At 45.2% G+C, this 23561-nt stretch overlaps 1 protein-coding gene across 1 annotated transcript in view; it reads left to right on the top strand.

Annotated features, from left to right (window-relative positions):
• The window catches only part of PLCD1 (phospholipase C delta 1), a 39242-nt gene that overhangs the window by 10404 nt on the left and 5277 nt on the right, over positions 1-23561 (top strand). Inside the window, exons 2-9 of the mRNA XM_080383012.1 lie at positions 3888-4017; positions 7871-8099; positions 9217-9418; positions 11392-11536; positions 12587-12736; positions 19471-19638; positions 21453-21609; positions 21926-22042. Coding sequence (XP_080239138.1) covers positions 3888-4017; positions 7871-8099; positions 9217-9418; positions 11392-11536; positions 12587-12736; positions 19471-19638; positions 21453-21609; positions 21926-22042 — 1298 coding nt within the window. The remainder of the gene's footprint in view (positions 1-3887; positions 4018-7870; positions 8100-9216; positions 9419-11391; positions 11537-12586; positions 12737-19470; positions 19639-21452; positions 21610-21925; positions 22043-23561) is intronic.

Genomic DNA, 23561 nt, shown 5'->3' with positions numbered 1-23561 from the left:
ACAAAGCTGGAGTCTGAGCCTGAGCAGGCACCAGGGAGTCTCACCCTCAGTGAAGGCTTCACTCCACGTGGATTCCCTGCTGGGTAATAACGTACTGATGATGGAGGTGGCCCATAAATGATGATCTTTCATCAGGCTTTACTCTTCTGTGAATTCTCTGAAGTCTAATAAGCTCTTGCACAACAATAGTGCTGCTCATTTAAAGGAATCAGGCTCCATTGGTTCTGATGTGCATGGGATGCTGTGTTTATCTCCTGCACTATGAGTGTCTTAGATGGTTTTTCAAGCTCTGGGCTGTAAGGTCATTCCTCAGGAGTGTTACCAGTTGTGTGTCCATGGTGGAAGGGAGCAGTCCCTAGACAAGTTGAAATCTTGAAACTTTGGTGTTATTGGAAATGTTGCAGCCTGGCAGTCTTACTTTTCAATGTGAAGGCTTCCCCCACCCCACAGTGTGTGGAGAAAATCTGGACTACAGAAAGTTGTCCCTGGAGTGTGTCAAATTGAATCTATTGCTGAAAAACTTCCCCGTAAGAAGAGATAAAATTGCTAAGGGGGGAAAAATAACAATGACATTTACAAGGGAAGAAGGCTGTAAATTTCCAGTGTGGAAAAGTGCCTCTCTGTCTTTGGAAAGCAGAATCGAAGCTAAATAGGGTGGGTAGGCAAGCCGTATTTCTGGAAGAGTAATTACTGTGCAGTGCTGGCTTCCAATCTGGGATTGTCTCAGACCGTTTAACGTAACCTGGAATTACAGAACAGCATGATTTCTCATTTGAAATTTGATGATGTTTAATTAAAGCCTGGGATTTTAAATTTAGTCTGTCTTCACTGGGTTTGCTTGGCAGCGTGGGCTTACTCAGATCTTCTTTAAACCTCAGAAGTGTTCTCCACATCTGTAAGCACGGAAGAAAAGTCAGTAGATGAGAAGTTTTGGGTCCCCTGCCTGTCCCCATGGCCAGAGAATGCCTTGCAATGTATCTTTTCCAGCCTCCAAAACCTTGCAAAGCAAGTAAGGAATGTGCAAGATTTTGAAAACAAGTATTGAAAGCAAAAATTTTGCTAGTTTCAGATGGGGTTTGTTCAGTTTATAATATGACGGAGTTGCCTGTGGTAGCAAGGGACTCGATTTAGTGTCTTATGTGTCCTTTCCAGTCCTGTATGCCTACAAAGATAAAACTCCCACATGCTTGGTGAGTACTTCTGGTGTTCTTGTACATACAGTACTGTTTTATTAAGCCTCTGATTCAACTCTGCAATAAACTGGCATAGATTATTTAGCAAATATTGCAGGTATTTGTTCAGGGAAGCCTTTAGACCAGAAAATACAAGGGACTTTTCATTTGAGTAGTGTGGCACTGTCTGCTTCGATTCTGGGATTTATGTATGAGCTTTTATTTGGATTGGGAAGCACTTACCAGAAGTTTTACAGTGTTTCTGTTCTGAGCACATTCATGGGATATCTGCCAGATAGTTTCAGTCATCTCTCTTTGGTTTCTAATAGAAAGCTGGTAGCCCTGGAGCTGGAAGATCCTTTAAAAACAAGAGGCAAGGAAGCAGGCTCTCTCTGGATGTACACAGGAATGGGAACAGCTTTTTCCTAGTCCACCCAAGTCCAAATAGGTGCGTTAGGTGAAAGGAAGACCCACAACCAGGGCTGCAAAATGCTGTTTGTATTGGAGGAGAAGAATTGGTTCATCCAGCTCTGCTAAGCTGTCTTAAACCTGAGGGGAGCCAGATGCATGGGGAGTTTGGGTGTTTTGGGGACTGGTCACTGCTGCTTGCTGAAACAGCAGGCTGAGGCCCCAGTTGTTTGTAGTCTCCTTTTTTTCTTTTTGCTGCTTACCCTTGCGGGGAGAGGGCCCACTGTGTGCCTGTGCTCTTCATGGGCTCCCTGATTTCCCTCCCGCATTGCTCAGCCTCCCTGGAAGGATTATAACAGGAAAGCACCCTCCTTTCACAGGCAGAACCCCGGCGTATTCTTTTGCAGATGCATTTACTGCCCATATGTTGCCTTCCAGAGTTGCCTTTGGGTATGTGCATGACCTCTGGGTGCTCATGATCAGCGGAAATGACTGCACTTTTAAAAAACAGGTGTGTTTTTACAGTGGTTAGAGCAAAAAGAGTAGTTTCTACACACAGTTATCCAACTGTGCTACTCATCTCTGGCCGTGACAGACTAGATTGCCTCTTGGCTCTCTAGAGTTGCATGTTACTCCCGCCTGTTATTTTTAGGGAAGGCTGTGAAGGGGAGCTGAAGTGCAGGGGTCAGGTATGAATGGGTGGCACTACTATTGGCACCATGTTGACATGCTAAGCAGACGCTCTTTGGAGCACAGCTGGTGGAGGGGGTGTTCTCTACCCCGGGATGGATGGTATTGTGCTCCCAGCAGAGCATTCTCTGCACATGGGAGCTTCTGGACCCAAACTTCATTTTCTGGGGAGAATCAGTCCAAGCCAGACCCTGGTTCAAGGCTTTAGAGTGTCCCTGGGAGCTGGGGAAATGTAGCCTCTTTTTATTTTGGTTTCCCTGTCTAAAGAAGGGGAATATTAGTATTACCCGGCTAAGATGGATGCAGTGTGAGGTCATTGCTTAGCACCTGCCAAGATTTTTAAAGACAGAAAGTTCAACTTTCCATGAGACAAACAATACTTACAAACAGCTTACACGTATCTCCACAGTCATAATTCGGAAATATTTGGGTGTAGTGGTAGGTGTGGTGAATAATCTCTTTCAGGGTTATGTCTACAGCCCCTAAGCCTGTCAGTTAATGCCCTTTTTGGGGGTTATTTTCAAAGGGCTAGTTAAAATGTTCTGTTATTACATGCCTCAGCTGGTATTTCCTAACGTTGAGATTTACTCTGCTTAACATCCAGATTGGGCATTTTTTAAAGATATTTTTTTAGAATGAGTTTGAAGCAATGCTTTCTATGCAAGATGTCAAAGGTTGCATTTGTGGAGATCAAACTGGTACTTTGATAATTTTTCTATTGAAAAATAGGAGATTTTTCTGGATGATCTTTCTTATTTGACAGTAAAGCAAATTAGAGAGAGGCAGTTCATGATGCAAAAAGCATTATTTTTTTTTGGTTTCAAACTGCAAGGTATCTCAACTGTCTAGCATTATTTTCCCAAGAGACTGAAAGAACATGGGAGATCCAGTCCAGATTATCTGGAATCACATTAAAAAGCTCATTTTTGTAGTAAACACTCCAGATCCATATATATATTGAAGTTACTATAAACCAGACTCTTAGGAACTATCACCACAGTATGATACAGTAATAGACCCTGTGCGTTTCATGAGGGGAAGCCAAGACCTACGAAGTTGGGTTTTATTCTGCTCACAACAAAGCTCTTAAGGCATATATGAAGAAATCCCTAAAGAAATACAGAAGCTGAAGGTGAGTCAAAAAATTAATGATTGTTTTTGGAGAATTTCTGTTCAGTGTTTACCTTGATATACCGAATATGGGCAAATCAGTGAGTTTACCAAGCTCCACTTGGGAGCTTTTCATCCTTCCTCTATCCCCTTTATACATCTGGAGCAGAATGTCATAAAAGAGAAATCAGACTGTTTCTAGCTGTGGCCAGAAACTCCTACAGGGTAAAGAGAGCAGATCCAGCCTTGGCCAGATGGCAAAAAGCTTCTCCTGGGTCACAATTGCTTGTATTACAGTGCATTTTGCTTCTGCCAAAGCACCGTTTTGCTCTTTCAGAGCAGAAGGTGAGATGATGTAAGCTGTTCAGTGGTAGCATGCTGATTTACAGCAGCTGGAGAGGTGGTTCAGAGTCTTCAGAAGAGGATTTTCCTCCTGCCATGGGCAGCAGAAGGGTGGTATTTAGGCTAGGCACTGACCTGTAAAGATTTCCTTACATCATCCCACAGCTGGATTCATACCTGCCTGCGGAAAGCTGATAAAAACAAAGACAACAAGATGAGCTTGAAAGAGCTCAAGAACTTCCTGAAAGAAGTAAACATTGAAGTTGATGACTATCATGCCAAGAAAATTTTCCAGGTAATAAGAACAAGCCAGTAAAATATTTGCTGTTGGCTCAGGTCAAGGTCTCCCACAGCTTTCAGCTTTGGTGGGAGACCTAAGCTAAAGTGAACTCCTAGCATCTTTTCTTGTACCAAGGAAGCACTCTTGGTTTTTGGTGCTCAGCAGATCCCCACTAACAACTTAGGTCAGCACAATGCTTTGATGAAGGTGTGTTAAGATCTTTCTTTACCATTGATGCCTAATTTTGCCAGGATTCATAGAAGATGTAATGCAAACATAGGTAATGTGAGAAAAAGGGAAAAGCTAAGTTCAAGTGCAGTTTGAGTCCCAGGTGTTTCAGGAGTTCTGCATGCCATAACCACATGTCAATGCCTGAGTCTGCCTGAAAGTGGTTTTGTTACAATTATGAACCCAGTTCCTCACCTTCTCAGAGGTGGGGCATGCCAAGTGACAGTTATAAACAAAAAGAAATCAAACTGGAGGAAAAACCCCACCCAGATTCATGATAGATGTGTAACATTGCACCCAAGCCTGAACCAGCCTGGTTGATTTAATAACCCAAGGCATATTTAATCTGGTCAGGGACATACACTTCTAAATTCGCAAGATTCGGCTTGCTGGCTGAGCTTATCAGAAGATTAGAAAGGGATGAAAATTTCTCAGTTGTAGAGCTTTTAGTTTCTCTCTAAAGAAGCCTTCTTGCTGAGGTGAGATAAAACATCTGGATAATTTCCAGATTCCATCCTGTCTGAAGCAGGATTTGAATTCATGGGTGTGCAGTTTCAGAAATGCTTTTTCTGATCAGCAGTAAACATGTGGGTGGTTTTGGGCACCGGGCAATAGTTCTCCTGCTCCTTCCTGTAAGCAGATAGCAGGAAGGTTGGCAAGATCTCCCTAGGACCTTCCCCCAGAGGAGATACAATTTTCCTAATCCTTGCTTTACAGAGGTCTCTCTTTCCCTGGTAACTCTGCAAGAACTGGGGGAAGGTCATCAGCAGATCTTAAAGAATTTCAGCAAAATCTTCCAAATGTATTGCCTGCTCTGACTGGCATATCCTGTGCTTCATTCCCTGCTCAGGAAGACCCTGGAAGAATAGCAATAGGGCTTGGATTCCTCTGAGTTAGGTGCCTCCAGTGCAGACTTCTACATTGGAAGTAGTCACCAACACTTACACTTCCTTTGCTGTTTGTGTAGGTCAGGCCAATAATGGAGATCGGGGTGTGATTCACCTCATCCTAAAGGATACATCTCACATTCATCAGCTGAATCACTCTCTACATCTTCAAACATCAAAACCCTGAAAAGATACCCCTTTTTTTTAGAGATGCAGTCTCCTCTTCATTAATGAAACTCTTGCTATTGCAATAGTTACAACGGAGCTCTAGGAGTGGAAACTTGATGAAGTTAAATTCCCTTTTTGTTGAAGGACTCCAAGTAATTTCTAAACCTTGATTCAACCCATCTAAACGCAGGCAGCTAGTTAAAGTACCCTCATTAGGCATGTAATTGTTGTAAGTTTCCTATATAGCCACTGGAAAGAGAGGCTCTTCCAGATCCCTTGTGGGCTGAATTGCCTCCAGGAAGGGTCTGTCTTGCTCCTAAAGCAATTACATTTTCAGTTTACATACTGCCTAAAGTTAGATGGACCGAGAGACATTACAGCATATTAAAAGGGTGATCTTTTCTGTCTTAGTGAGTTTTTCTTCATTTAGTCACAGGAAGCACGGGTGATCAAGGATTCAGGAGAGTGCTACAGGGCATGTTCTTACATTATTACTGCTTTTCATCACATAATTCTGTGTCCACATCTAGGTTTTAGGCATACCTGAGTAAGACATATGCAATGCAACCAGAAACTGCACGAAGCTCCTCTAATTGCTCACATCTTTTCAACCTGAATATTCATTCTGGTGCATCAGAAAGGTTCTGACTTTTTCTGGCAGGCCAAGGTTCATTCAGGACTCATGGTTCATGATCCATACAAGTGAGATAAATCACAGTATTTTGGGTTGAGATCTTCTTTCTAATTTGGAGCTCTTGTAGCCCAAGCAGAAGGAACTCACTTTTATACCATGCATCTGATCTGTCCTGGAGTATGCTTCTACCCAGCGGATTCTGAAGTCAGGACAAGTTGAACTTTTTGCTACCGGTTCAGTTTGTGAAATGCTGCACATCGTGATAATTTTGTTTGGTTTTATATGTGCACCTTAAACAGATAGTGAAGGACTCTAGTGGAGGATTGGCAGCGGATGAAAGTCCCTCATTGTCATTCACTTGGAGCACTGCCAAAGCCACCATGGTTATCAATGAGATCATTAGCTGAGATTAGGCTGAGATTGGTATGATGACTGGTTAAACTGAGACATACATTTTGGTCATAAAACCTAGGACAATGGCTCTGTCTATCATAGGAGATCAAAGAGGGAAAACAATTTAATTCCTCTGGTTTGAGAAGTTACCATCTGTCAGCTAAGTTGTAGTAACTGATAGTAGCGAGGGTGAAATGAAATGCACAATGGTCTCCTCTGAGTGACCTGGACCACACTTGCCATTCCAAGTTCAGGCCTGAAGAGGAGAAGTTTTTAGGCCAAAAACTTGTCCTGCAGGGGTTTTGGCATCCATGCAAAAAACGGTGTTTTTCAGACTTACCTGAAATATGTGAGTGAGCTATGTGTGATTGGGACACCACTATTAAGGGTCTGTTTGTCTGCTTTAGATATTGAGAAAATCATAACAACAAGGCATTAACTAGAAGTAAGTTGACTGCTGAAATTTGCAGGGAAAACCACTTGGAAGCGATATAATGCTCCCTGCAATAAGTGATTCTTCTGGGATAGGTTCTTGTTTTCCATCTCAGCTTATTTTTCTCAGTCCATATTTAATGCAGAGATTTATATCCCAGAGATGACTGAAAAATAGTTGTTCACCTCTTCATGAAGAATTCTGCTAGGAAAAAAACAACAGAATTATTATCAGGATTTGCCATAGAAAGACTGTAATTTCTGATGAAAAATTGAACCGGGAATATTTTAAATAAACTGGAAGTATTTGTTGTTGGAAAAGCTGTTGTCCTTCATGGAGATACTAACCTGCATATCTTAAACTCCTAATCTTTCATGGTCAGTCAAGTCTTTGACTGTCATGCTCTGTCGGAGCTGTTATCTACTGGAATAGTTCAAACTACAGAGGAACATGGGGGCATGAAGAATGTGAATTGCAGCTCCTTGAGAAGACACCTGCTTTGAAATTTTGTGGAGATTTTATTACTTACTGGGTTTTGGATAAGAATGGAAAATTTCCATGGAAAGAGGGATTTTTTTCATACCTAAATATGTACATGTTTAGCAGTTTTTTCAAGTTGGTTTTGATGCCATCTTTGCAACTAGCCCTACTACTAGCCTTGACAGTCTCTTGAGGCCTGAGCTCAGACCCACTAAGGTCAAGGAGAACGCCTTACTGGATTTTAGGCCACAGTCTCTATCAGTAGTTTAAGATGCATCAAGTTAATTGTTTCCCTATATTCCTCCTCCTGTTGAGATCAAGAGTTACATTTCTCTTGAGCCTTGATTTGTATTTAGATTGATGAACTTATGGTTTGCACAGTACACAGTGCAGTGGAGCTCAAGGCATGCCTGGTACTTTTCAGCACAGTGATAATATGAGTAAATAGTAATAATTGTAACTGTTATGTGACTGTTGGCCTTGTCAATGAAAGCCATTGTCATTGAACAAGTGCTTCTTGTTCATTGGCCAGTAACTGTTTCCAATTATTTTGTGTTCTGCGTTGTGTAGCCCTGGTGCAGATTACGGCTGGCATATGCCAGAAGGAAAGAAGGTTTTCACTCCTTCTCCCCTCTACGTTTACAGCACTGTGACAAGTCCAAAACAGAGGCTCTGGAGGATGATGAGATAGAGGAATTTTACAAGATACTAACAGAGAGGAAGGAAATAGACAAGATCTTCCAAAAATACTCAGATGCAGGAGGGTTCATGTCCTGCCAAAACCTGGTGAGGTTCCTCTATGAGACGCAGCAAGAAGAAGATGCCGTTGTTGCTGCCCCTGCCTTAATTCAGAGATATGAGCCCAACGAAAGAGGTAGGTTGGAAACCCTAGCTGGTTTGGTTCAAAATCTTGCTTTCTTGATGAACTATGAATTGCTTTGCTGCTGCTTTCTTCTGCAGTCTTGTGTGTCATTTTCTCCTTAGAGCTGCTTCTAAAACACCAGTCTTCTAAGGCAACATTAGCAGCTGTAGGAGAGGAGGCACAGGAGAGCCTGGGAAATATTTCTCTTCAATTTTGGCTTGGTTACAGTGAGCAGTGGGAGAGGGGTTGCAATAGAGTTGGCTAGAGGGTGATGCAATTCCTAAGGGAAAGGCTCTGGTGGCTTATTCAGATGCCAAGACCTCATGTGGCTTTGCAGGGTTAAGAATGTAGCAACATTTCTGTTTTCCAGAAGCAGGAATGGAGGCAGATGTTTTTGAATGTGGGCACTTGAAAAGCCATCAGGTGGTGAGATCTCTGACTAGAGGGCCAAAAAGGTGGCAGCTGTTCAGGAGAGCAATCACAGAACTGTCTTTCTGCTCGGAAGTTAAGTGAATTGTCAGTCTGGAGCACCTCGGAGACATGTTCAAGGAACGAATGCAGCACCACAGACTGGTTTGGCACTATCCTGGTGAAGGATCTGCTGTCCTTCAGGAGAGGGATGGTGCTTTGCAGATGTCAGACTTGGGATCTAACTTACTTTCTCAAGCTGGGGAGATCTCAGTTTCTCCCCAAAGTTTGGTAATTTTGCATTTACTCTTTCCAAATCATGTATTCATTGGATAATCTAGACAGGATTTATCTGGCTGTGTTTAGACATCTGAAAGCTTCTCTGTGTTGCCATGAAGGAAGCTTGAAGTGCTCGAATGGAGATTTTTATACTGTAGATCTCTAGAGACAGGGGAGGTAAGGGCTGTCTTTGACACTTATAAGGTGTTATCAAGGACAATAAGTGTCATAAAAACCCATGCTTGTGAAGGGGTTTTAAAAGCACTTTCAGGCAGATAAAGCTGTCATCATTGTCTAAACAACATCAGTATCTTTACTATTAGCTGAACGCCTAGGGAGCATGTTTTGCCTTTGTAGAGCAGCAGGCATCATGGTGAAGAGGATGGCACAAGCTGGTGGGGTCAGATTTTCAGTATGGGGTTTCTATCTATTTATCTGGCAGCCAAGAGGGGTAACGCCATGACCAAAGATGGTTTCCTGATGTACCTGCTGTCCGATGATGGGAATATATTCAACTCCTCCCACCGTAAAGTTTACCAGGACATGACTCAACCTCTCAGTCACTACTTGGTGTCATCCTCACACAATACCTATCTAATGGAAGACCAGCTCACAGGTCCGAGCAGCACAGAAGCCTATATCAGGTAAAGTATGTGTGTGTGTGTTTATACATGTGTGAGAGGTTGACCTCTGTCTGACAGAAGACATAGGGTGCCTCTATACCGCTAGATGTGAGAGGACCAAGAAGCAATCTCCCACCCCAAGACCAGGTGATGTGGACTGGCCCATGTTCACATTAGGATGAGCTGTTTCTAAACCAGGCTGGCCATGCCCCCCCTTTTCATAGTACTTTGACCTGGGTCTCTGCTGGGCCCATGTGGGGTCCACCCAACTGTAAGATGTATAATTACTATGTTTGGGAGTAGTTTAAAATATCCGCCATCATGTGGAGGCTGAATTCCAGCCCTCTAGCATGGCATTTTCAAAGCATGATGCTGAGGGGGTATGTTGCATTCCTCTGAATATGGCTTGAGAGAGTGCAAGGAGCTTACAGTGAGTGAAGATTTCTGGGATAGAGCTGCAGGACTCTGTAGGTACTGGAAGGAGCCAAAATGATGCATACTGTCATGATGTTTACAATCTGGACTGCTTTTGGAGAGTTGCCCCTGGCATGGACTATCCCTAGAGCCATGGTGGGGTTTATTTTGGAGAGACCTAGCTGGATCAGTCCTAAAAAAGAGGTGGGATGTGAGCTAATGAAGCAGTGTGGATGATCAGGAAACTCATGCCTGGTCCCTCTTTAGCAGCTCAGATACTCCCGCAGTGTCCCTGGACAGAAAATCAATCACGTGTTGCCTAATTCTGCCTTTAACAACAAATGCTGTCTGATGTCTCATGGCTAGATGTTTGCACTGGCCTTTACTAATTTGCACAGCCATCTTACATTATTTCTGCTATGACCTGTACTTTTATTAAGTGAGACAGTATTTCCTTATAAGCAAGCCAGTGACTACAGTTCTTTGTTTATTACTTATCTGATTCTCAGGGAACAATGGCTGTCTTGAGTCACAACCTCAAGAGTAGAGAGTGAAATCTGGCACAAGTTGCTTTTCAGTAGCTATTTGAATTCCTCTTACAGTAGCTTAAAATAACAGAATTATTATGTTTTGGCTGTTAAAAAAACCCAAACATCCCATGTTTCTGGAACAGGCTGCCCAGAGCAGCTGTGGCTGCCCCATCCCTGGCAGCGTCCAAGGCCAGACTGGATGGGGCTTGGAGCAACCTGGGCAGGTGGCAGATGTCCCTGCCTGTGGCAGGGGGGTTGGAACTAGATGATCTCTAAGGTCCTTTCCAACCCAAACCATTCTATGGTTCTGTGATTCTATAATTCTACAAGCCTATGATTCTATGATTCTTATTGCAATGAGTTAAAGGAGTTGTGTTATCTGAAACATATAGGGAGTTACTGTAAAGGAGACAAAATCACCTCCTAGACAATACAAGTTTGTACAGGGGGAACCTACATTTTAGAGTAAGTTAAAATGAAAGTATGGGTATGTAGAGGTGGGATTTGCAGGTGGAAATTCAGTCTGTAGATTCAGTTTAGAAAACTGGCCCTCAGCAGTCTCCCCAGCTATGATGGAGCTCCCACAGCTCCCTCCCTGACAGCTCTGAGGATTCATCTCTCATGTCTTGTCAGATCTAGATGAAGAAGTTGCATCATCAACACTTTGTGACTTGACTTCTAAGGCTGACTGTCTTACTGTCTCTTCCAATGCAGCACTCTTGATTTTCTCTGCTCTTCGCCATCTTTAGGAAAAGACTTGGGGCACAGTCATGAGTGTCCTTTCTTATCTGACACTTGCTATGTCTTCTTTGGATAACTCTTACCTTGGATTTTCACTGCCTCCTTTCTCAGATCCCACTGTGCTTTCCTTGCTCAACCTCTGAGCCCTTCTGATCCCATCCTTTCTCCATCTGCTTTCCTGTTTTTCCAAGCTCCTCTTTTCTCCCTTGCTCCCCTAACTTCCTGTCAACCTTCCTGTGCATCACGCACACTCATTTTGAGATGGAGCAGAAGGTTTAGTACCCAACCAGGTCCATTCTTTGTTTCCAGAGCCCTCACCAAAGGCTGCCGCTGTGTGGAACTGGATTGCTGGGATGGCCCTAACTCAGAGCCCATCATTTATCATGGCTACACTCTCACCTCCAAGATCCTCTTCAGCGATGTCATTAAGGCCATCAAGAACTATGCTTTCAAAGTAAGGATGAGGGACCCTCTAAGATTTCTCATATTGCACAGTCCAAGACTGATCGTAGGTCTCTGCCCTCCCAGCAGAGAGCATAAACAATGAAGACTTCATCTTAGCATTTCTCATGGGTACAAGACGTGTCCTTCTGTCTGGGCATCCATGTTCTGCTTTCTGCAGAGATCCATTCCTGGGAGTTGCTGGACAGGCACCCTATCTGAGGATGAGTTTGGATCTATACCAGCATCCTGGACCCCACTGCAATGAAAATAATGCCCAATATCTTGAGTGTACCTGGTGGGAAATGCAAACAAGCTCATGATTTGTTGGCTTTGATGTCTCTGGGTCCGTTCCGAGTTTAGAGGAACCCATGTGCATGTGTTTTGGAGGGACTGATGCGAAGGACTGCTTCCAATCTGCTTTGAAAGGAAATGAGCAGGCCTAGAGTCTTGTATGGCAGTGTTGGGCCAGCAGCCTTTAAAAACCTTGGGTCTGTCCAGGCTCACTGGGCTTTCTCCTATTTTCCTTCAGTGCACTTGAGAATTAGTATCAAGTTTCCTTTGGGGTTTTAAAGCAGTGACAACAACAATGCCTTCAGCACACAAAATGACTAGCAGGGGCCACAGGGAACCAGATCAGGCCTGTGCATGAATGGGAGAAGGATTCAAGTCACCTAAGGATTTGAGCAAACAGTGATTTCAAAGCCTCCCTTCCTAGTCCTTCCTCTGAGGTAGGAAGGTGCTCTGGCCCACAGTGCCAGTGGAGAATGGAGGCACAGGGAGCCTCATCAAAGGGCCCCAGTAAGTCTGTGGGAGGCACCCTGACCCAGCCTGGTGCCCTGTCCATTGGATCATCATCTCTGGAAGGTGCCAGCAGAGATCTGAGTAGCTACTGCATAGTTAAATTTGTCCATTTTTAACAAATGCTCATTTTAGCAGAATACTAGACCCTACTGTTGAAACACTCATTTCCAGACAAAACAGCACTGGGCTTTATATCAATTGCTATAGACTGGTGAAATTACAGGGTTCACTGATGATGTATGTTACCGTCTTGTTGTAGACCTCACCATACCCTGTCATCATCTCCCTGGAGAACCACTGCAGTGTCGATCAGCAGAAGGTCATGGCTCAGCACATGACGACGATCCTGCAGGACATGCTCTTGGTTGCCCCAGTTGATGGAAATAAATCCCAGTTCCCCTCCCCAGAGGTAAGCAAGGCCACTCTAGCACTTTCTGCCTTCTGAGAGTGGAAGAAGAGAGGTCTGTCTTCTTACTGGGTGCCAAGCGGTGGATAATATGCCTGAAAACTGGTGGGAACTGCACTTGCTGAGGAACAGAAGTTGTCTATGGGCAATGGTGAAATAAGACACAGGAGTACCTAGAAGTAACATACGCATCTCAAGCACAAAATGTCCTGTTGCTCCTTGTGTGTTGTCTAAGCTCTCAGAGGAGACATCCCTACAGGACTGAGGATATTCCTGGTCCATTTACCAAGGCCAGGGAATGTCCTTCATCCCATGAGGTGGTTGCTTTTCTGGCTTGCCCCAGAGGAGCTGAATCCCAAGGGTCTCTCTTGTGTCTGCCCCCCACACCCCAAAGCTAAATATGACCTCCTTCCAGCTAATCCTCTGAAGCACTGTTAGGTTGCTGCACATGCAGGGAAGGTTAGCACCACAAGGAGTGATTACAAGGTGTCTAATGTTTTTAATTCAGCAAGATTGAACACTGCCTGATACCATGGTAAGTGAAATGTTTTGCTCTGTTCTGAGCTCTGTAGCATACGCTCTCCTCCTCCTTTAATGCCTTGGGTGCTCTACTGTGGAGATCCAGGCTGCTGATTAGGAAGCGATGAGGGCTGAAAGCTGTGATTGCTTGCCCCTCAAAACTCAAGGGGAAAACTAGTACAGGTAATCTAAGACTGTATCAAGCATGAAGTGTCCTCCTTCTGAGAACGGCCTGGGGTGGTGTGGGTGGAGATATCCATGGAGGACAAGGGGAGGCAGGAGGCTGCATAGAGATGCCCCTTTGATTCCCATGAATCAGGGCAGCTGGGAAGCTGGGAGCTGAGGTTGGGCCCTGCAGGAGGAAGGAGATATACAGCCCTCAACAGTGGACCTTGATTATAAAATCATTAGCTGACCACTAGAAAAAAATGGAAATGGAATCTTGATATGAACAAAGAAAGTTTCCAACATATATGTAAAAATGAAACATTCATCTATTTCCATCCTTCCGGTTTGTTTTCTTTCTTTCTTTTCTCTTAAGCACTTTGCAGAAATCTAATTCTGTGTAGATAGCTAGAGTTCCCTTTAAATTGCATTTCTTTACTAAAGAAATAATTTGCCAAAAATTGGATGAGCATGCCTAGCTGGAGCTGGAAAGAGTTTGTGAGTGGGATAAAGCTGGCAGTCATCAGGGGAGAAAGGATAGGGAAACGATCCACGCAAAATGTCTTCTATATTTGTTGTCTCTCTGCCTTTTTCTCTTTTTCCTTTCTGACTTTCCCCTTTTGTTTGGGAGTGTCATGCCTTGCTTGATACAATGCCTAGCATAGAGGGAAGCTGATCTGGGTTGGTCCCTAGGCACCAGTGCAATAAATTAGGATGAATCATATTTTTTAATGCTGCTGCTTCAGCAGGACATTTGCACTGCCACAGACAAGGTGCCTCCATTTAAGAAGTGACTATAAGGGTGACAATACGCCCAGCATGGAGACAGGTCTCTGCAGGCTGTTCCCTGAGTTGGAAAAATCAAAGTCTTCATTGTCACCTCCTGGCTTCCCGATGCAGGATCAGGAAGGATGCCGATGGCTTTTCAAAACACTGCCTTGTGACTAGGGAAATGATATGAAGAGAGAAAGGAGAAACACCAGGGAAAGAAATGTGTGATGTGTGTGGCAAGGAATGACCCCAGCTTCCCAAAGATGTTTTTCCCATTCCTGTGCTTGTCTAACCTCCTGCTCCAGTTGCCCAGACAGACACACGGCCCCAGCTGGAACAAAACAGCCCAGACCTACCTTAGTGAGTGGATTTGGTCTGATATGCTCCATTGGAAGGAGTGATCCATTTAGTTTAAAGGGAGAAAAATTGCCAATGTAGCAAAACCTATCCTTTTCTCGCTGGTACTTTACCTTCCTGCTATGTGAACTGGCAGAATGTGAAAAGGGCTGGACTGCTGGTTTTTTTGTTGGAAAATACATTGAAGCTGAAACATTAAGGAAAAAAATAAAAAATCAAACAAACCAGAAATCTCTTGGGTTTTCCACTTCCTTGTGAAGCTGACATGGGGAAGCCCAGGACAATGTAGTATTTTTTATATTAGAAAAAGGGTGGGATCTGTCACTGGGAAGAGGGCTGAAAGGCTGTAAAATAAAAACAGGCGAAGCATTGCTACAGGGTGTGTTAGCAGGGCAGTGTCAGTAATTAAAGGAAGATTGACACAGTTTGGATTCATGCTAACGATTCATACCGTAGCCCAGGGCGGGCATCTGATTTATTGGGCTCCCTTCAGGAACAGTGTTGGGCTACACAGAGCATCTAAATATCTCCCTCAAGCTGATGTCTTTAGGTCCCAACAGTAAATTAAAAGCCTGTAGGATGAAAGGCCAAAAGTCACATAAAGGTGCCGGGCAGTACCAGGGTTGTAGAGAACTGCTGATCCGGTCTCTGCAGCTCATTGCTTGTTGCAGGCCCTTCTGCCCCATCCCTTATGTGCACAGGGGTCTGCTAGGGCCCCTTCCCCTGTCCCTGCATTCCAGCTGGAAATGCTGCAAAAACCCAGCCCTGGAACAAGACAAAACCAGCTGCCAACCTTGCATGTAACTATTCAGCATATCAGTCATATCTGAAACCCCTCCAGATCTTTGTTCCTGGGCTTCCTTGTTTACAATGACAGTGGTTTTGGGCTTAACAGAACTGTCTTGCTAAGTGACCCTTAGGAACATGAACTGGGAGGTGCAGTGCAGTGGCGGTGGTCTCTGCCATCCCACACCTCCACTGTCCCACCAGCTGACCCATCAGTCACATTCATTGCTGTGTCCTGTGCCCCCATACAACACCACTTTGAACCATGCAGCTCAGGAACCACTTGCAGTATAGCAGTGGTGGTGCAGGGCTCAGCACTACTGATCTGCCAGCAGAGTGGCTGAGCTGCTGTGCCCCATGCTCACCGCAAGGCAGCAAACCCTTCTGGGTTTGGCTCAGGTAAGTCCAGGCTGGGTTCAGTCACAGGTCTCTTAAGCCAGCAATGGACCCCAGGGACTGGCAGCCCAGGAGGATTACTTTGGCACTGTGTATTTGGCATGAACGTGGCTTCAAGTCATTCTGCCTTATGCCTGACTGAACATCTATGTAGGAAACTTCCAGGTGTGTTAAATGTGTGTATGCGGATCTTTTAAAATCCTCTGCTCTTTACAGCTTTTGCTCCTTCTGATAAAATCAACAGTGCTTTTAAGATGGTTGCCATGTCCCAAGTCACAGAATCCCAAAGGAAGTAAAGCCATGTGTCAGAACCATTTCTCTTGCAGAGCTGAACTTGTTGAGCATGCAGTAGAAAAGGTGGGAGAGCAGGAGAGCTCCACTTGCACAGAACGAAGGCAATGTGATTTACAGGGCATGTGAGGAAAAGAAAGGAGAAGAGAGGAGAGGAAAGGAAAGGAAAGGAAAAAGGATAGGAAAGGAAAGGATCTATTCCAGCAGCCACTCCACTGTATGTTCACAGTAGAGTCCAGTGTCCTTGTAGCCTTTCCTTAGCTTACAAATTCCCCACAGCATTGTCCCTAAAAATCCTTGGCTTTCAGTGGTATCATCACATGGAAACAACTTGGATCACTGTGCTTGGGGGCAAGGGGCTGAACCTGGTCCACCCAGGAGCAGCAGACCACATAGCCAAGGACAGAACTGGAAACAATGCTACACCACGTGTCCAGTGCCCACACGAGAAAAGAAAGGCTGAAAACAAGCACACCTGTATTCAACTTTGGACATGCCACAGGCAGTCAGGATACCTTTATGATCTACTTGGAGAGTATTTCTTGAGTATTTCAGCTAATGCTTCTTCCTAAGACAAGGGATCTGCTCAACAGAGCTGAACTGATGAGCTGAGTGTCTTTGCCTCGGGCTGGAAACAGTATCACGTGATGGGGATCCAAGAGAGATGGAAGAAGTGCATGTGTGTGTTTGTGTCTGTGTGTATCAGCTCATTTAAAGCCTTGTCGAAGATAAGCTCTTAAATTTAGGACTTTGCTTCCTAGTACCCATATTAAATGAAGGAAGACAATGTTTGGGACTGGCAGCTTCTGCAGGGTGGGTTCAGTGGAATGTTACTGTAGAATTGCATCTTCTGCAGGAAAAGGAGGTGAAAATGCTCTGTTTTGGGTTGAATCTCACCCCTTATTGTGGACCAAGTTAATGCTTCTCCCCTGGAGTTAAGTGGCACATGGACTGCTCTCCCTTGTAGTCATGGTGGAAGTTAGCTGTATAGGGGATCCTAAAACTCTGCTATGCAACAGGACTCCAGAAGGGAGCCAGCCTTGGCGATTTCAAGGCCAAAGGGGACCACCATAATTGCCCTATGGAGACTCTTGTACAACACAGTCTGGGCTGACCAGTGTTCCTGTGGCCATGGGGAGCATCTGGGGCATATCCAAGGTTTCCCAGAGTAGCCACAGTCTACACAGGATAACAGCAGCACCAAGGACCCACTGCTGGCAGCCCTGGTATGGGGTGTGGTGAGGAGACAAGGTGGAGGCTGTGTTGCTGTGCCTTCACTGCTGGTGTTATTCAGCCATGTAGGATGGGTTCATGCCAGAAGTTACACCTCCCACTTGCTGGACAGGCTGTTCTGAACTGAAGAAGCTTAAAAAGGGATAGTAGCCCTACTGGTAATTAAGAATCAAGCAATCTGCCCCAGATACCTTATCCCTAGCTCTTTACTGTTGACCTGTGAGGTGAGGCAGTAACACTTCTTATGGAGCATTAGAAAGCAGAAGCAGCTAGTATATTATGTAGCAGGATGCTATCTGCAGCCTGCAAAGGACAAGAGGGGATTCTCTGAGCCCCTTCTCGCTGTCCCCAGTGCAATCCCTCCAGGCTTGTCCATTCAAAGTGTTGGCTGGAGCCTAAAAACTCACACAGAACTGGATTTCACTTGCTGCCAGTGAGTGTTGTGGAAGAACAGTGGAGAGATGGGTGTTGAGGCAGGACGGTGGGAAGAGACATGGAGCAGACTGAAGTGAGACTCTGAGGATGAGCTGACTCATCTCCTGGCCATGGATGTGAAGAAGCAGGTCACAGCTCTGCCTGGAAGAGAGCTGAGGGGCTGGAAGGAGGGAAGATGGGTCTGGGGATGGGGAGGAGGATACTGCTGTGCTTTGACTGCTCCTTTGGGCCTTTTATTTCCAGTAACCAGTACATTCCTTCCAGCTGCCTTTGTGTAGCTTTTGAGTGACAGGGAAAGTGCCCCAATGTAAACAGATTATTTGTGGTAGCTGAAGTTCTCTTGACTGCTGTCTCAGGTGCCAGTGCCAAATTTCAGTGCAAACCAAGCTTCATCCACATCTTTGCTGGGTGCTGAGGGGTTGGGCTGGTCTCTGTAAAGATGTGATGCAATTAGCTTGTACCCACAAAGCAGGAATGGTGCTCTTTGAAAATGCCTGTGCTGCTTTATAAAAGATCCTTGGTTTTCCACAGTCCTGTCATTTGAGAATGGTGGGGTTTGTTGCCTTTGCTGTTGTAGTGGAAAAGGCAAATACAGGGTGTCTCTGAGAAAGGGGGAACATACCACACAGACTGAGGGGTTGCATTGACTAATTCTGAGATTGCATTTTTCTGGAATAACTAAAACCTTCCAAAGCCAGCAGTACCAAACAGATCCAAGCTGGCAGCAAATCTCTCACTGACTTCGCTGAAAGCTATAGGGTCTAGGGGTGTTCCTGATTTTAAGGCATAACCCGCTCACTTAGAGACTGGACCCAGGCAGTCACCCTTCTCAGTACTGCTCCCTGCAGCCAAAATTGCTGCTGCCTTGGTTGGGTTCAAAGTCAGCCCTCTCCAGGCTTCAGCTTTCTTCCCATAGTCAGATCTTGCACAAGATACATCAGTGGTAAGGTGGTCTGTGAGCAAGCACGTACTGTTGGAGGGTTCCTTCACCAAAGAGTTTTATGTGGACTTTGAAAGAGGCTGGAGAGAGTCGATTCAGCAATGCGTTACATTGGCACACGCTGCTGGTTATGGTTAGTGTTGTACCATGGTAGCAGTCACAGGAGGAGCTCCTTTCATAAGAGGAGGTATCTTTGGGAAGGGTCTGGGAACACTCCCTTAGGCTGTCAGCACCCTAAGATTTCACTTGCCAGATCCCATACATACTAACCCTCCATGTCTGCTATGCATGAAGCACAGGTCCAGAACTTAATGGACCTCTCTCCCCACTGAAATGTCCAGTGAAGCAGAGGGCTGCGCTGTTTCAGTCTGTGCATGGATCTCATACGATTTTATAAGTTGTGCATGCGTTTATAACTATACATTGCAGAGACTGGGGTAAATTAAGTAACAGGGCCCCACAGAGGGGCAGACTTGGCCTTTTTTGCTAAGCCACATTCAGTTTTGAAAAAAATAGTAGATTTTTCATGCCTCTAACAGCACAATAGTTTAAGTTGTCTAGTTGAGGGGATGGTCAGCTCTGTATCAGAGGGGAATCAGTGGGCTATCTGGGGTTTTCAAACTTGTGGCTTGCAGTCTCAGAGGCTGGCCAGAGGCAGGGAAGGGCCTCAGTGGAAAAACAGACTTATTTTTACCTATATCTATAGATAATATCCAGTGACTGATGCAACTCTAAAAGGCCCTGGCCCTGGTTACAGCTGAGGGGCTGTTATATCCTTGCTCCTTCAGGGTGGGCCAGAACCTTTTCTACTCACCAGCTAATTTGTCCACTTTTCCTTGTGCAGCAATTGAAAGGGAAGATCCTTGTGAAAGGCAAGAAGCTGAGTAGGCAGGAGGACCCCACTGGAACAAATGGGAACAACAACTTGGAGGCTGAGGATGTCTCTGATGAAGATGAAGCAGCTGAAATTGAAGATGAATCTGTAAAGACTGAGATACAGCAGAAGGGGAAGGTAAGTAAAAGAAGTAACTGAGTCCCAAAAAGGGGCAGACCTGAAAAGACAGAAAAGCTATAAAAAAAGATCTTTGCCTATTGCAGAAGGCTCTGAAGTCCTACATCAGGAGATCCTGTTTTGTTAGTCTATCCCACAATTTATGCTGGGAAGCCCCTTTCTAGGTGGGTTTTGTACCATGCCTAAAAAAACAAAACAAAACAAAACCCGATTTTAATATGCTTTTAATACGTTCCCAACTAAGTTTTCACTGTGGTTTCAGCTACTTATCTGGGGATATATAAGGGTGAGTTGTTGAAATTGCTGGAGCTAAAGATCCTGGTCCTTGTTCCGCTTCATGATCTCTGTCTCAAGCACCACGAGAGATCTTGCAGAGCCAGCCAAGCGTGGAGGGTGGCCTCTTCCCTTGAGATGAGGCTGGAGGACCCACAGCTGGGACAGACCATGTAGCATTTAGGGAAACAGTGGAAGGGCACATGTTCAATCTGTCTCTGATTACCAGAAATCTATTTGTCATGGGACCATCATGACTTTGTTTATTACCAGAGACTGGTGCTTTTCTAGTCATATTTTGGGACATACCTGCACCCTCACTGGGCCCTGTGTTGCTGACCCAGAGGAGGGAGGAAGGGAGAGAGGGAAGAGCTACAGATCTGTGGGGAAGGGGTGGCTCAATACAAAAGCTATCGGGATGACTGTTTCTGGGAGGAAAAGGCTGGCCTTTATACCAGTGTTATGCTCCCTCATGTGAGGACATTCATTTTTCCAGACTGCAGGTCATTGTGAATGCCAATCCCTTACAGACAAGGTTCACACGTCATATAAATACATAAAGTCCCACTGATGGCAAAGCTGATTGATGTTGCCTCTGGATCTGGTCTGCTCTATACTTCCCCTTGCTGATTTGCTCACTCTGTGAGGGTCTCATTTCTTTCTCTGAACTGTAGTCAATAATGTGTATAATTTTGAAGTGTCTCCTTTTCTTGCTTCTAATGGGAGCTTAGTGGCTCTCAATCAGCCTTGCACCAATGAATGTGGCTATGGAGTGAGATGCATCAAAGCATTGTGAGAACTTCCTAGTTCAAGGGAAAAAAAGCCTAAGCCCTGTGGAGGCCAAAGCATCCCTCCGTTCCCAGGTTGGCATGCTTGGGACCAGGACAGTATGGAAAACTCATTGCTAGGGCTCTGTTGTAAAGTTTACCAACTGAAGACAGCCATGGATGCTGAAATACAAGTGATCATGCATGCAGAGAGCCACAGAAATGCTACCCTACCAACAAAGAGAGAATCTATCTGGAGAGCATCATGCAACAAGGGGGTTGGGATGGCAAAGCATCTGTTGTGTGAAATCCTCTCTTAGCTCACCAATACAGGTTGACTGAGCTGGTTCCTACTGTGTTTGTAGCCCTAATCACTAATGAGTTGTGATAGCCAAGCTAAAATACTTATTCACATAATAACGTGCAGATAAATGCAGAAGGAGAGATGGGCCAGATGAAATGAAACGAAATATTCTTGGTAGTAACACTTGGGAAGTCAGTGATATCATTGGACAGGCCAGGATGGGCCTGAGAGGGAAGTGATGCTCTGGGAGGAGGGATTAGCACTCTCCATACGGGGCAAGGGACATGGCAAGGGCAGCCTGTCCCTTTTCCATCCTCTCTCTGCATAGAGGTGCCACTGAAGGTTGATAGCATGCATCCTTTTCACGTGAAGATGTCAGAGAAGAGGAACCCCAGGGGTCCTAGGGAAAACATGATTATTACTTTTGAGTATGACTGCAGAAACTCTCCACAAATCTTTCCTGCTTTTAGAGTGACACCTTGAAGCTGGCCAAGGAGCTGTCAGACACAGTTGTCTACTGCAAGAGTGTCCATTTCAATGGCTTTGAGGACCCTAGCCATCCTCGGGCTTTCTACGAGATGTCATCGTTCACAGAAAGCAAAGCTCTGAAACTAGCCCAGGAGTCTGGTATGTGTGTTCTGCCCCAGCAAAAGGCCATCCCCTATCCCAGTCCCCCATAAAGGGCCAGTTAGTGGTGGTTGAGCATGAGAAAAAGGCATCCTGAAAGACATGGGCTATGATCTCTTTGCTCATGAATGTCACTGAGAAACAGTGGGAATAACTTAATATCATAGAGGCTATTACCAAGAAGAGCATTTTATGCAGGTAGTTCACATGTAGCCAGACTCACTAGGCAGAGGGGGAGTGTCTACAGCAGCATCAACAAGAGATAAAAGTAGCCCCCATCACTGAAAGGGACATTTTCTTCTTTTTTTTTCTGTAGCAACCAGTTTTATTCATCACAACATCAGGCACCTGAGCCGAATCTACCCTGCAGGCTGGAGGACAGATTCTTCCAACTACAACCCTATCGATCTCTGGAATGTCGGCTGCCAGATCGGTGGGTACAACTGGGACATCAAGAGAGGGTCAGCCTGGCTGGGTCACCCATGACCTGGCTAGGAAGGGGCTTCAGCTGAGGTGGATGTGTGAGCTCAAGCCATTTGCAGACAGTTTCATTGGTCACTGGGAGGGATCAGCTCTTCAGCCAATGCTCAGTGACTTTTCCTAGACCACTTTCTGGCCCACCTCAAAACTGTTAGGAGAGTCTTTCCTGCACATTAACGTGTGCATCCCTGCAGTTTCACGGGAAGCAGAGTTATTGCCATTTAACAAAGGAGGAGGGAGCCAGGAGTTACAGTCCCATACTGAAAAGTGTCCTGAAATATCTGGCAGAGATAAATTAAACTCAACTCTCTTGGGCCCTAGGGCAAGGCCATAACCATACAAAGGCCAAGCTGTGGCCTGAGCTGTTCCCTGTAGTCAAAGCAGCACCACATAATACCTAGCCCTAGAGCACTGAGGCCCCTCCCTGGTGGTATGTTGTTGTCTCAGAGATTTCATGAAAACTAGGGTCCCAGAGCCTGTTAAGTGGATTATGTTGTAGCTGTCATCCAGGAAACCTGGTGCAGTGGTAAGTGGGCAGGGTGGCGATGACATGCTTGGCTCTCTTGGTGATGCTGGATGTTGGAAATGTCCCAGTTGTGCCAATGTGGCCCAGCCAGACAAGAGAAGCTGCAGATGCAGGACTCCCTGGCCCCAGCCGTGTAGATATGCATGGGCTGGATGTGCCTGGCAGCATATGAACTTGCTGGGTTCTGCAGTCCCATGGGGCCACAACTAGCCCCCATGGGCTTGTATTCCCAGCACTCAGGAGAGTCCCTGCAAGGCAACATCAGGTCCCCCAGGGTACACTAAAGCTAGACCTGCATGCCTTATCTGACCTGAATTCAGTATTTGGGCACCCAAAGTAAGATTTTTCAGAAGCCCAAGTACCTACAGCTCCCAGTAGAAGCAGTATACTGGAGTTATTAAAATCTTGCTTGCAGGTGGAAAAGCAGAGGAGTGATTTAAAATGTTTTTGGCCTTCAAGTATTACAGGGTATGTAGGACCCAGGATCAACATAAATTACTGTCTGTCCTAGAGCTGTCTTAGAAGTTGCTAAAGGGGTTAGCATCACCCTTGAGAAATCAATGGAGTGCTAAGGAGATGCTGTGGTCCGTGTGTGCTCCCTATGTGTATTAGTGAGACTGTTCACAGAGACTGCTTCCAGATTTGACATTAATGCTTTTAAAAAGATAGTGGCACATCGGCAATAATACAAGAAATCTGCCTGGTGTTAGGACACCAGTGAGGCTTGATCTATTTTGGGCAGAAGACAATGAAGAGGTGATTTGATCACAGCTTCTGTGCTCCCACATGAGGAGTTCAGACAGCGAGGAACTCTCTAGTCTAACCAACAGAGGCGTCAGTGCCCCTCAGGATGGCAAATGAGAACAGGCATATCTGGGCTGGAAAGGAGGTTTTATAATGAGGCTAAGTAGCCAGAGAAACAATCTGAGAAGGATTTGCTGTCTTC

Source organism: Falco punctatus (genome assembly GCF_963210335.1).
Source record: "Falco punctatus genome assembly, chromosome: 4".
In the NCBI taxonomy this organism is placed as follows: Eukaryota; Metazoa; Chordata; class Aves; order Falconiformes; family Falconidae; genus Falco; species Falco punctatus.
This window is presented reverse-complemented; position numbering and strand designations above follow the sequence as displayed.